The sequence below is a fragment of the Pyricularia grisea genome (genome assembly GCF_004355905.1).
Source record: "Pyricularia grisea strain NI907 chromosome V map unlocalized Pyricularia_grisea_NI907_Scaffold_6, whole genome shotgun sequence".
NCBI classification, from domain to species: Eukaryota; Fungi; Ascomycota; class Sordariomycetes; order Magnaporthales; family Pyriculariaceae; genus Pyricularia; species Pyricularia grisea.
Genome location: NW_022156719.1, coordinates 2835537 through 2849507, shown reverse-complemented (window position 1 = coordinate 2849507; position 13971 = coordinate 2835537). Strand labels below are relative to the sequence as shown.

Below are 13971 nucleotides of genomic sequence, written 5' to 3'. Positions count from 1 at the left end.
AAACATGAGTGTTGTCGACCCTGACTGAGAATTCGCATTGGATGCTACACATGTGCAGGTGAGCCAGATAGACCACCAGTCCTCGTTTGCGGGCTGAAATTTTGTACTAGCCGTGATATATTGCGTAACCCCAACGCCTGTCTACATGTTGACCTATATTTTCCCATATTCAAGAAATAGAGACAATTGGTAAAATCGTGTTCTAGGATAGAGCGATATATGGAGAAAATCAGATATAGAGTGAGGAAAAAACTAAAAACAAAGGCTACGCCCTGATCAATTCCGTCATGTCCTTCATCCTGTAATCTAGTATGGGAGTGACCCAGTCATCCTCGACCAACGAGTACGTCTCCTTTGCGTCATCCTTGGGCTTGCGCGGGTTGATGGCCCAGTATCCAAAGTCTGCATCGATGGCCTTGAGGTAGCGCATGAGGTTCTGCCAGTAGTTTGCGTCCCCGACGCTGGGGTGGGCGGGGGCGCCAAACTCGCCGACCCAGACGGGGGCGACGTCTCCCTCGACCAGGTAGGCCCAGTTCTCACGCATCGAGGCGACAAAGGAAGGGTAGGGCCGCTTGCTGTAGCGACCCTCGCGCGAGCCCCAGCCGGACCAGGCGTAGACGTGCGCCGAGTAGACGACGCGATCGTCGACGTCGAGGCGAACGGGGCGGTCGCGGGCGCCGCGCAGGTCATTACCGGACTCGGTGCCGCCGACGATCATGAGCCAGTCGCTGTTCATCTTGAGCAGGCGGTTTGCGCAGCGCTCGGCGGCCGTGGCCCAGCGGTTCCAGGTCATGGTGCCCCAGACGCCACGGACCTCGTTGCGGAGGTCGGCGCCGATGACGCGCGGGTTCTCGGTGAAGCGGGACATGACCGTCTCCCAGTGGGCGATCCAGTCATCCTCGGTCTGGGAGACGCGGCACAGCGGGCCGAGGTGGTCATTGGCCCAGCCGGCGTCGCAGGGGTCGGCGCCGCAGCACCAGGTAGCATGGGTTATGTGGTTGTTGATGATGACGGCGATGCCGGCGTCGGTGAGCGACGTTACGACAGCCTCGAAGACGTCTAGGGCGCGGCGGCCGATCAGGTCCGGGTTCTGCGATACGAGGTGCGGGAGTATGGTCGGGTTGGCGATGACCATCTCGTCGGCGTAGGGCAGGCGGACCGAGTTGAAGCCCAAGCGACGGATGGTCTGGGCGATGACGTCTCGGTGTTGCATATCGAGGCCGCTGGGGACGAAGAGCTCGTCGCTGGCGCCGTACCAGTTGACCGATGAGAGCTTGAACCGGCGGCCCTTGGAGTCGACTACGTCACGCCCTTTGGCAGATAAAGGCAGCTCGTAAGTGTCTATGAAGGTGTTTGCAATAGGGGGGAGCAGCGGCCGTTGAGCGAACTGGCGGGATCCGAGGTCGGGCTCCCAGGGCACGCCAATGGCCGCCTCGGCCTTCCACATGTAGTGGAAATAGCCGCCGGCGAAGAGGAAACCGATAAAGAGGAACTGAAGCATGGTTGTGTTTAGTTTTTTTTGTTTTTGTGTCGGGTGTTGTTGATTCTCGTCTCTTTGTCGTGCTCAGCTAGGTAGGTAGGTAGCTAGGTAGACAGATACAGTTGTGGGCATCGATAGATTGGTGGGTTTAGTCTTGGCAGTTGAGCGGTTTCTTCTCTTCTTTGCTTTTGATCTCGTTCCCCCTCCCTTCCTTGTTAATGCTGTGTCGCAAGTTTGGATGGTGTAGAGGCAAAATTGGTCGGCAGTCGGTCAAGTCAACAAGTGGCACGGATCGATCGGCGGCGTCCGCTTCTGAACTAAGTTCGTTCCCGGCGACCAGCGCCAGTAGGAGGCTCTTCACCTAACCAATGAAGCTCGGCCCGTCTCCATACGGTTGACGGGGATGATCCGTCGAGCAATTGAGGCCGTTGCAACGGTTGTTTGATGTCAATGGGGGATGCTGTTGAGGCTGTTTTCTTGCGGACCTCGTGGTCAACGGATGACTCGGAAATGAGGTAACTAAGGTAAGGTAAGGTACAGCTATCCAGGTGTAACTTTAGCTTACGAAGCTAGGTACTGTGGTAGGTACGAAAGGCGGAGAAAAAGGGTGTGTGGTACGTACGTCACGTCGATCTTGAATTAGGTAAGATCCATGTCAATTGCTTGCGAAGTTGAACCAGCTGCACGTGGGGAAACGGAGTAGCAACCGATCGGGAAGCACGGTGGGACGGACTGTCAGTGGGGCAAATGCCGAAAATCCTCCAGAGAGGGGAAAGCAATAGGACCACGGTAGGTAGGTCTTTACAGTGTAACAGAAACCAAGTAGTTGAGTTGTCAAGACTTTTTATATCAATTTGATTAAGATTAATTGCCATGCTCGTTTGTGCTATCTTCGGTTTGAATTCCATTTTGGTCGTTACACTGGATGAATTGGAATTGACTATTATGTAGTATCATCGCCAAAAGAAACATTGGCCACAGCAGCGAGATTCCCTGATCACGACAAGCAACAAATCAGCGACTTTGTTCAATTGAAGCAACAATGGTATGGACCCTAGGTATTTCACAACCCTCATCCATTCTGCTTACTGCATACATAGCAAGTTATAAAGATTCTGCCTTGCCTTGTGGTTAGTCTGCATCCAGGGCTGTGTTCGTTTTCTCTTCGCGACCGCTATGCAAATACGCGTATTCCGTTTTCTTACCCTACTCGAGTAGGAGTGGCCAATAATAAGTCGAATTGTTACAATACCAAGGCTTGGAGCTCGTAGCCTTCCCTCAAAAACAAGCTTGGCAGTAAACATATACACATCCAACGCCGATGATGCTACACTATATAAGATGCCGACTTTGGCATTCCATAAGTGGTCCTGGCCAGGAGAGTATGGCACACAGCACGGCAAGACGCGCCACAGAACAAGTCACCAGCTAGCCAGTTTGACTGATTGATTGACACAACTTCGTTCCCCTGTCAAGACTGAGCACTGAGCCATAATGTCCTCACTCCCCCCCATGGCTGGCCTTCTCGGGCTGTCCGTGTTTCTCTCCTCAGCATTCGCCAGTCCAACACCAGTAATCCATAGGCGAGCAGGCGCCATCACCTGGCGTTCATGCTCCTCCGAGTTCAACACCACCACCCTTGGCGCCATGTGTGGTAACCTGGATGTGCCTCTTGACTATACGGGCAAGGAGTCCAGTGAGATGCTGCAACTAGACTTGATCAAGATTCCTGCAACCAAGGGGGTGCCCAGGGGTAGTATCATGTTCAACCCCGGAGGCCCAGGCCTTCCTGGCAACGAATGGCTCGACAGCTCGGCTGCATTGTTGTTGGCGTTAGTTATTTTTGTTTCTTCTTTATGTACCCGGCTTTCAAGCTGACCAAGAATGGCAGCAAAGTGCCACCGGTGGACAACATGACCTCATCAGCTTCAACCCTCGGGGCACTGGAAAGACCCTGCCTGTCATTTGCTTTGACGAGCAAGACCCCCAGGATGCTCTCAAAAGGCTCGCAATAGAAGAGAGGCTTTCCCATACAGGAAACTCGTCCGACGTGGCCCAGGGCAGGATATGGGCCACTTCCCTTCAGATTTCTGAGGCTTGTGCTAAAAAGAATGCAGACAATGGCAGGTTCTTAGGCACTGCCTTTGTCGCGCGAGACATTATCCAAATCGTCGACGCCTTGGAAGAGGACGGGCTCCTTCGATACTGGGGTATGTCTTATGGCACTTTGCTTGGGGCTACTTTGATAGCCATGTTTCCGGAACGGATCGATCAAATAGTTCTGGATGGCGTGGTAAACCCTTACCTATGGTGGCAGTCATAGTAAGTCCTTGTTTGTTCGGAGTCTTCTTGTTCGTTAGGTTTGTCGATCGTCGTGATGCTAACGGGAACAATTTCCCTTTTTTTGCAGCAGTGAGGATCAACTAGATGACATGGATGCCACATTTGGCGAGTTTCTCTCGCAATGTGTTGCCAACGCAGATCAATGTCCTCTTGCTGGAAACCGCAGAAACCAGACTTCTCAGGACCTCGAGGTTACAGTCAGAGATCTCCTCGAGCATTTGAAATACAACCCCATTGTAATCCCCGACTCGGCAACGCTGTTCGACTACAGCGCGCTCAAGAATGCCATCTTTGCGAGCATGTACGGCCCGGACCTTTGGCCCGCCCTTGGCCGAGGGCTCGATATTCTCCTCACCACGCCCCTTAACACCGCAGCACTGGCCCAACTCGTCACCTTTTGGAAGTCCATCTTTGGCGACCTGTCGCCGTACGCCACCCTTTCTATCCGATGCAGCGACAAGGTGCAACGCGAAGAGTCTCTGGACGACATGCTGGAAAAGATCAAACCCATTCGCGAATCGAGCTGGCTCGGCGGCGACGCCATCGACGCCACAAGCATGATCTGCGCCCGCTGGCCCTTTGAAGCCGCCGAGCGCTACCTCGGCGACTTCAACTTCAAGACCGCCGCCACCCCGCCGCTCGTCATGTCCAAGACCTTTGACCCCGTGACGCCCCTGGTCTCGGCCCGCAACGTCACGGCCGGGTTCGACGGTGTGCTGCTCGAGATCGAGGGCGGCGGCCACGCGTCCATGGCTCAGCCTTCCACTTGTGCCTTCAAGGCTGTGCGCGAATACTTTGGTGAGGGGAGGCTGCCTCGGCCGGGGACCAAGTGTGACAACGATATCGGCTATTTCCAAAGCCCTGAAGCGGTCTTGGAGGCCTGGGCGAAGTTGTTGCTGGCGCTGGAGTAGAGTTCCACTGCCGGCATACTAACTTTATGTCCTGGGTTTTGGTATGATTTCCTATTCTTGAAAATCATTCCCCTCATTCTTTTCTTATTGGTTCTGATGTCGAGGATGTTTCCACTCAAATTCTTTTTGTATGTCTTTCTCTGCTCGATACACTATGTCACTTCTCACACAAGTGACCACCAACTCCTCCAGCCAGCAGCTTACGAGCTAGAAAATGGCAGTTGTCATCTATTTCAAACTGGTGTGTTAAAATACAATGATATGATTATAAAATTTAATGAGGTGGACAAGCGGAATAATCGGTAGATCAAAAAGCCCAAGTTTGTCGAGCAACAGTGTAGTATCATCTTTCCATGGTCTCTTCTAGGGTGACGGTGCGAGAAACGCTGGTCTAATTAATCTAACCCTACCGAGCTTTGAAGTATCGAAATAAGCTTTTTTTGCTGTTGAAACTAGGTTGATTTATGTGGTAACGTGTTTGAGAACTTGGATAGTAGTATCATATATACTCAGGCTTACTTATGCTGGCGAGTTAACAATAGAGGGACATTGTGACGTACTACCCATTGAAAGGCCTTATTTTGAATTTGTTTTTTTATCATTAAGTTTCATCTATTTTTTAATTTTTTTTTTCCTTCCAGAGACAAAAAGAACCATCTTTATCCCGCTCTTCAACAAGCTAAACTATATCTAAACTCAGATTCTGTTCATAGAAAGTGGGCTCACGTCTCCCGTGTCCCTTGAAATATCATTGTTTTCCCTTCCCCCATACATTTCGCTCGAATCCCACCTCACATTCTGCGGAGCAGGCGGAGGTCTTGGGGATGAGAATGAGCGCATCGGCGCGTGATACCTCGCAGCCTGGCCCAGATAATCAGGCGTCCGACGGCCGCTCGGTATGTTGCCTTCATTGTTGTTGTTGTTTCTATCATAAGTCGCGCCCACCGAAGGCTGCCTGGCGGGTGGCGGCGGCGACATTGATATCGAAGTCCCTGGAGACGGTGTTACCGAGTCGTCCATTTGTTTTTTGCCCGTGTCACGGGATAGCATCTCGTACGAACGTCTGTTGTTTTTGATCATGTCGAACCGGGCGTCTGCTGAGACGAACTCGGGTTTCCTGCAGCCCGAAATGTTCATAAAAAAGTCGGACCAGGCAGTTATCATAGTCCACCGGCCGAGGAAAAGTAGAAGCCAAAAGCCGTTCATCTGTTGAGAGGATAATAATTAGAAAATGTCCTTGAGGCAGAGGACTACAAGTGGTAAAGTTGACTTACGCCCAAGAGCAGAAGCACACTGAAAGCTGTGGCTTCGCTAATGACGAGCTTACTAGCCTCGTCGAAGCACTCTGACCTATTGTCTGGGTTCAAGAACAGGCAAGTAAGGAAATCACGGGCGGTTTCGGGCTCCTCCCGGATGTTCTCCACCGTCCGGTCCTGAAAGACGAAAACGATGGAAAAGTAGACCACATCCGCGAGGATGATCAAGACGATCAAGATGCCTCTCCACTGCAGCTCGACCACCCGGCGAACTCTGCGATATGTCTGACGAGGAGACAGGGACTTGATGCTGTTGGCAGCGGTGGGTAGGCCAGATCCACCCGTCGAGGAGCTGTTGTCAGCCAGTGATGCGAGGTAGACCTTGACACAGTAACCGAACGTTCCAAACTGAATTGCGATGGTGAAACCAGCTGGAAATCAGGCATGCGTTTTTTGTTAGCAATGTGAGAAACCCTATGGGAAGCATCGTAGTAGAAAATTAAAGGGCGACTCACCGAATACAAGGAGTGGAATCCATAGGACGGCCAAACTGTTCTGGTGGTTGACGTGGCACGTTGAGCCGAACCGAAAGGAAACTCCGCTGAACACAAGAGTAAGGATGATTCCCGCCAGAGGAATTCCCCAGCCGGCGGCATGAGCAAACCACATAAAGGTCTTGCCGGCGACGGTCCCCCAGCAGATTTGTAGGTGAAGGGATAGCGCGCGTAAAAAGATCCACATGACACCAAGCCAGCCACCAAATATGAGGAAGGCTCCAGAGGCGGCGCATGTCGAACTCGACTTCATGTCATGGGGAGTAATGGCATCGGCGCATTGTTCTGGTGATGCTGCCAGAGGAATTACAAAGCCAAGCTATCGTCTACTGTGTTAGGAGCTCATAACTTCCAACGGATATATCCGAATAGGGAGAGTCAACAAGCACTTACGTTCATCAACACCACACCTATTGTCAGGCAGATACTGAGGTAGTGTCTGTGTGTCTTTTCAACGGGTAAAACTGCCCATGAGAGAAGCAGGAATATGCAGGCGGCAGTCGACACGACCGCTACAATCTCCGACACCATGCCCATGGTGTTGAAGCTCTCCGGATATACCCAATCTGTCATTGGGCATGGTAGGCAGCATGTGTTTGAGCCTATTTCCGAGCATAACCTGCCGTCGATGACTGTGAGAGGTAATCAGTAAGACCGGAACCAAGAACTTGCGAGTCGAGCTTGCTACTCACAGCCAGTGGTATTCATGAAATTAGCCGCGTTCAAAAACGGCCTCGGGCAGCCGTTAAACGCCATTGTTATTAGAGTATGACTTCCTTCCTGCCTTCTTTTGTGTTGTGAAAGAAAGAGAAAGTGGTAAGGCCCCACGTTGCTTCCACGGGGCGATCTCAGTTGTATAATGCGCCCTTCACTTTCGAGATCGTGTGTACAGGTATATATATCTGTTTATTTGGTCCCCCTCTCTGATGTAGTCCGGGTTGGACTGCTCGAAAGGACTTAGCAGGTAAGATCCCTGGTTGTTGGTCGCAAGCGTAGGTGGTAACTCGGACCAGTCAACTTTTCATAAGCTGGAGTCGTTCTCGGGTGGCACAGAGTCGGACTGCGGTTTGCTGTATAACACTCGGAGGCCTTGGAGCAGCGGGCACTGCCCAAGCTAAGCTGATCACCAGGCCGGTCGTCAGGGTCCAAAAGAGAAATTAATGATCAAGAACAAGCCCCCTAGCGGCTATGTATTTTTTTGGGATATGTTCGTATGTTAAAAGAGTGTTGTGGTTCTGTATGACCAGTGACCTTCCCAAGGGCCCCAGCCTCAAGATCCAGAAAGTCAGTGGGGATTATGACGGGGACCTTGTGTTGATCCGGGCGCGATGTAAGCCAGAAAGAAGGACAGACGACATCGGACGGGGAGCACAGAGAATGATTCAAGAAGGTTACGGTATGTCGAAGCTGGTGGGCCATGCGTGGGAGATGGGCGAGATATGTAGGTTAGTAGTTATCAAGGGTAAGGAGGATCTGGTCAGTCAAGCAGTGTGCACACCGGGGAGGACCAAGAATCCGGCTCGGTGGAGGCGATGAGGGTAATCCCAAGCCTAGGCCAGCAGGGGGTGTCAGCATCTCGAACCACTGCGAGGAACAAGAACCAAGCAGAGGTGCAGCACGCGTGGTGGAGCCCAAGATCGGTAAGCTCCATTGGTCGGGACCCTGACAGCAAGGGACGGCGTTGTCGAGCATGCCAGGGCTGATGTTCAACTTTCGTATATGTATGGAAGAGCAAATATATTATTGGAGTTATGTTTTGGTCGATTTTTGATACGCCCCATATACAGACCAACGTCATTCTGTCATTTAGCTGGTGGGTTCGGTGGTTTTGGTATTCAAGTCAGCCTTGAGCCTCTCTCTCTCTTTTTGCCCCTTTCCCTCACAAAGAATCTCTTTCTCTAGCTGTCAGCCGTCACTGCCGTTACTGCTGCCAGCTGCTCGAATTTTCGTAGAGGGGTCGTTGTAAATTTCTTTCTTCCTTGAGCAGTAGTCCCTCCCTCTCTCCCTCCCTCCTTCCAAAGTGGGTGGTGGCAAGGAGACGGGAGATTCGCTTGGTCGCTGCTCATTGGTCCAACGGGGCGCAGGGGTCATTTGCCCGGTGCCCACCACACCCAACTGCTTGGTGAAATCCAACAGGGGTCTGCAGAAAGATGGGCTGGGGGGGATTCAGGGGTTCCCAACCATTGGAAGGCACCCAAACCGAAGAAAAAGATTTTTCGAGGAGGCAAGTGAGAAAAAGATTGGGTGATGATTTTGTGTTATTAAAGTGCTCATGGTATAATTAATTAGTGGACCGCGACCAGTGACCTTTAAGTTTGCTTCTTTTCTGCTGAGATCCTGTCAGGTGATGAAATCCCAAAATGACTTCATAGGCTTACAATAGATTCTCATCCGATATCGAGGAACATGGAACTGACGCCCTTTTATTTTATCCAAAACTTGCAGGTGAATATATTCTCATGGTGATTTTTTTTATTTTTTTTATTTTTAAAAGATCACACTTATTTCCATTTATTCTTTTCCACACAAATGGATGGCGAAAAATAAAAAATGGATGCCCTGTAAATGCCAGGGATGGTCGCAGACCGGCAGCATAACCTTGGTTCCATTGTCCCTACAGAATGGCATTGTTTTGAAATGGTGTGAGGTTGGGTGCAAAGGGGCCCCGCCAGCAAATATCATTCTGGTTGCTCTGGGAATATACTGTACCATGGTTGTTATTCCCTGGTCTGGTGAATTCTGATGGGTCGATCTGGGGGCTGGATTCGTATCTAGCTCGAGTTTTACGCAGTTTTGTATCTCTAGGCAGGCAAGCAGGTAGGTATTCGTCTTCTGAGCCGCCTTGGTATTTTGAGCGAAATAAATATCACCAACGAGCACACCAAGAACGAACCGGAGCCTCCCAATGACAGCTCGCGCAATTTCGGGTCCAAGTAAATAAGTGTACTAATTTATTTTATCCAATTTGTCATGGCCTTGGGGACGGCTGAGTGTTGCAGATATTGGATGACCCGGCAGTACAGTACAAATTGCGGTAAAATCCTACAAAGCACCTAAAAGAAAGAACAAGGGATAATATTGAATAATTCTTTCTTTTTTTCCTTTTTCAACTAAAATGGTAGCCATACTTGACTTTGTTCGCCATGCATGCAGACGAGATGATCAAATTTGTCTTGGATGTATTTCAGTGTTGCATTTCCTGCACTGCGTAGCACTCAGAGGTAAGTGGTGATTTGGTTCACGACGAAATTCAAAACTTTCCTCCGGTGTATGTACCCTGGTACTCGTAACCCGTCTTCCACATTGCTTATGCGCCAGCCGTTGTGTGAAGCCGGTTTATTGGTTCATCTATTTTGTTGGCGACTCGTCGGGGTGTATACTGCACCGATATGACGTGCCAAGTCAAGTTAAAATGGTCTTCTTGCCTTCATAATTCAGCTCTTCCTCTCGATTCCCGTGACGGCATATTGGGCCAAGGTCATCCGACGCCCTATCATCGACTTGGAACAAGTAAAGACCTTGCTTTCCATGCTTGGCCGACGATCAGGACACCCCGGATTCAACACCACTGGTCTGTGCTGGAATAGAGAAGCTGGAGACTTAACTCTAAATAACACGGAAGGCGCCCGTAATTGGTAAAGATTTGTGACTTGCTTGATTCCATATTCCTGAGTTTGGTTGCATGGAGAAATTGATTGGTGTGTCCTCGACTGGACAACACCTGTCACTTTCGTCCCATATTGGCCAATCTCGTCCACGATTGACTATTTAGGGACGGCAATCACATCCACATGGAGCGAAGCATATCATATGAACCAACACCAGAACCAGAAACGTAGGTAGGATTTTGACTAATTTGTTTCTGTCTACATTTATTGAACCAACTTTACCCAAGCTGATGATCGCGTGTGCATCAGTATGCATAGTCCTCGCCTAAGCCCGCCTAAAGACTACAGTACGATGCATGCAGGGTTCCATTCATCCCAGCGGGGGTACCGTACCTGAGCTGAGGCACATTTTTTTACGTGCCTTTCTCTACTCCCCCCTCATTTGCCGCTGAAGTGAAGGACGGGCTGTCGCTCCGTCGGACCCCGTTCTGGCATTTCCTTACAGGACGCGTATTTTCTCTCCCATAATCCATCCGCCTTTGCCTTTTACGTACTAACACCACAACGGCATGGTTCACCGATGTTATTTTCTTTTTTCGCTCGCGTCCTCTCGGGGGAAACCTTACCCGTGTCTCGCGTAGCTGGTAAACATGCACTTCCCTGCTTTGCCCCTGTTTCCCCCCTGCTAGATCGCCGTGGAGGATAATAATCGCTTGTGGGTGATTAACACTGACATTGAGTGACAGGCCATCCGATGGCATCAAGACAAATCATGTTCAAGTAAGTGTCTGATAGATGTTTTTTTTTTTGCTCAACAAGATCTGTTTCCGATCAGGCCAAATGTACAGAAACTTGGTGCAGGTGGAGGCCAAGACCTTCGCACGCGATAGACAACAGTCACGTCCTATACCTTACCTATACCATCCACATAGTATAACTAAATCAATCCATCGCCACCGCTTCTTTCCGAGTTTCCTTGCCGAACCCGCTGTAACAGCTGCACCTCTTGAAAAATGTGACCGATTAAAATTCCAGCCCGAGGTTGCATTGAACCAACAATAGCCACGCGTGCCCAGAAAGCTGTTGGTCTATTAATTTCTACGGCCTAAAGTGAGGTAGGATTTGTATGATAGCAAATAGAGTGCACTTATCTATCACAGTACCTTTTGGTAGCGAGGAGAAGCATCAGCGCCCACAAGCCAAGCTAGCCTCCGACGACGCGAACCGAGTTATAATCATTGTCAACCAAATATCTACGGAGTAACCTAGCCACCACCCCAATAGTTGTCTTTGTTAATTCTTTTGGCCGGTGGTTGCAACGTGGCGTCCCTTTCCCCGGGCCGCATCCTCTACGACGCGATTTATGGTTTTGCTAACTGCTGACGGCCTATTGGGTATTTTTGCGGAGGGACTTTCTTTTGCAAAAGTTTGGTGCGTTCCCCGCCACACCCCAACCACAAAAAACACTTCACGCAACCCTTTGCTAAGTAACCAAGGTGGGCATGTAAGCTTAGTGAGCTGACCGTCGCGTACTGCCGTGCGCCGTCTGCAACGTGCTCCCGAGACATTTCGATCCCGTAGAACCACATAACCGCACACACCACCACACCATCCTTTTTTTTTTCCCCCGCCCCAAGCCAAACATGACATTTCTCCCTTCTTTTTAAACTATAGCCCAGGCAGTTAATATAGTCGTCATTTCTGCCGTACCTTAGACTGAAGGACAGCGGCTCCGCGGCGTAAGTGGCACACGGACGAGTCTCGACTGGATAGATCACGACAGACGTCGGATCCTGCCGCTTCCATTCCGGATTAAGTACAGCGGGTTATTTTTTTTATGTCTTGATTTTTATTTTTCCAGTTTTGCCCATCCAGCCCCTCCGGTCTTACAGAGTACGTTACACCAGTGTATGCACTTGTTTGTGCTGAAAGAGGGTTTTTATGTACTGTGCTCGTTTTCGTTAATCCTAAATGATCCTTTGGGTTACTTTTTGCCGTGCTGGGATCATGATAACGTTCCTATTCTTGATCTCCGACAACCCCGCGCTAACGTCTGTGCACTGTAGGGCGTTGAAGGTGTTCGTTTGTGATCTTCGCTACGGACGAGGTAATTATCTCTTCAGTCCGCCCGCCCACTTGGTGCGACGAATTTTACCCTCTTTTTTTGCTTTTTCTTTTGCTTTTGCAACTTTTCACCGGTGGCATAAATATTGCGCAACATTAAGTCACATCGCCCGCATGCCATCACAAAAGACAGCACGATACCAAGCCAGGGGTTCTTTCTTGGCCTCGCCTCTGGTGTGTGTGATAACAGTGATAATTAACATGGGGAATTCAACCGAGATTCCCTCAGGCAGTCTTTTTGCGTGCTTCAAAGATCAAAGATCCTTGTTGAAAGACACACACCAGGCAGCAAGAGGCAAGGTAGGGTAGCAACCAAGACTTGTTCTAGAATGATCGGCCGACCATTTGCAAAAAAAAAAAAAAAAAAAAAAAAAAAAAAAAAAAAAAAAAAAAGTTCCTCCCCATGTCGGCCTTGCGCGACCCGACTCCTTTGGAGTTTGGATCCAACATGGTTCGCAATTGGACCAATCCCGGAATGGAGACCGAGGTCCCTCTTTTTTGGACTTCTCTCCCTCTCTTTTCATCTTTGCTACCTTTCGAATTCAGTATTCTCCTCCCTCTTTCGGTCCGACCCCATATCAAACTGTCGTCATCCCTTCGGTCCCCATACCACTTTCAACTGTGTGGCCGTATCCATTTGCCCGCCTGGTTGCATCTTGCTCAGCCCTCCTTGTTGGATTCTGGAAAACCGCCAAGAGAGGTAGCTGATTCAACGGCCTGGTGCCAATTTCACTCCCAAAGAAGTTAGGGCTCGATCTTATGCCATGCAGGAATTCGTTACCGTCAACCCCCCTCCAAAAGAGCTGAACAAGTAAAAAAAGGCGGCCAGCACTTGTGGGTTTTGGTGGGGATGGGGACAGGGATAGAGTCGGCGAGCGGGTTGAGCTAGCAAACGGCTACTTTCCCCGGTGGTTTGAATGGCACCACGGAGAAATTTGGTCCGGTCGACAAAATGCAGGTCCCGAACTCCACCGAGCTCAAATACCACATAGTGCCAACGCTCTTTTATAACACAGACAATTGGAGTGGAGACGAAATAAAAATTACCTACGGATGAAAAACAAATATAGTAAGTAGTACCATAATCGACAAAAGAATAATGACTTGTTTATTGTCGGGGAGGATGTGCGGTTGTGATTTACAGTTTACAGTATCCAATTTACTACTCTGTATACACTTAATGCAAGCTTATCCCCTGGACAAAAAAGCATCTTGACAGCTTGCTTTCATGTCGGCGGTTTGCACCAGTCGGGTAATTCGGTTGATTTCCTGTTTAGTGAGTGGCATGGGTTTTCCTATACAGTTGGTACTATAGCACGCACAGCCTCCTGCCACGCATTATCTACGGATAGGTACACTGTTTGTCTTGAGCAGTAACGAGTCTGTTTGTACTCCGTACAGAGTAAACGTCAGCTACATGGTCTAGGTTAGGTGGTCGGGCGACTCCTAAGCCATACCCTGTCGACCTAGTCACCAGATTCCTGATATCCAACGAAGCCAAGCAAATACTAATCGACACGAAACCTCAACTATCAACCTGGTCAAATCCTTCACATATCCTGTCCCTGTCGCGCGCGGCGTGGGACAAGCATCGTCAAAACCCACCAAGCCACAGGTTGCTTGCGTGAGTATCCAGCGCCCTGGGACAATACAAACGGGTGCGTGTTACGTCGGAGACTTCTTGAGTCAACAGCC

At 50.0% G+C, this 13971-nt stretch overlaps 3 protein-coding genes across 3 annotated transcripts; 1 reads left to right on the top strand and 2 right to left on the bottom strand.

Annotated features, from left to right (window-relative positions):
• Positions 1 to 265: 265 nt before the first annotated feature.
• On the bottom strand, positions 266 to 1501 carry PgNI_08813 (uncharacterized protein; the record flags this gene model as incomplete). Its single annotated transcript, XM_031128803.1, has 1 exon — positions 266 to 1501. One exon carries the CDS (start codon positions 1499 to 1501, stop codon positions 266 to 268), a length of 1236 nt encoding a protein of 411 aa, XP_030979004.1.
• A 1377-nt stretch (positions 1502 to 2878) lies between these two features.
• On the top strand, positions 2879 to 5168 carry PgNI_08812 (uncharacterized protein). Its single transcript, XM_031128802.1, has 3 exons — positions 2879 to 3312; positions 3377 to 3802; positions 3891 to 5168. The coding sequence occupies exons 1-3, from the start codon at positions 2975 to 2977 to the stop codon at positions 4732 to 4734; spliced, it is 1608 nt and encodes a 535-aa protein (XP_030979088.1). The 5' UTR covers positions 2879 to 2974; the 3' UTR covers positions 4735 to 5168.
• Positions 5169 to 5293: 125 nt separating this feature from the next.
• PgNI_08811 (uncharacterized protein) lies at positions 5294 to 8554 on the bottom strand. Its single transcript, XM_031128801.1, has 5 exons — positions 7237 to 8554; positions 6938 to 7176; positions 6506 to 6863; positions 6009 to 6421; positions 5294 to 5940 (listed from the first exon to the last, which is right to left on the bottom strand). Exons 1-5 carry the CDS (start codon positions 7298 to 7300, stop codon positions 5431 to 5433), a joined length of 1584 nt encoding a protein of 527 aa, XP_030979080.1. The 5' UTR covers positions 7301 to 8554; the 3' UTR covers positions 5294 to 5430.
• Between the last annotated feature and the right edge of the window lie 5417 nt (positions 8555 to 13971).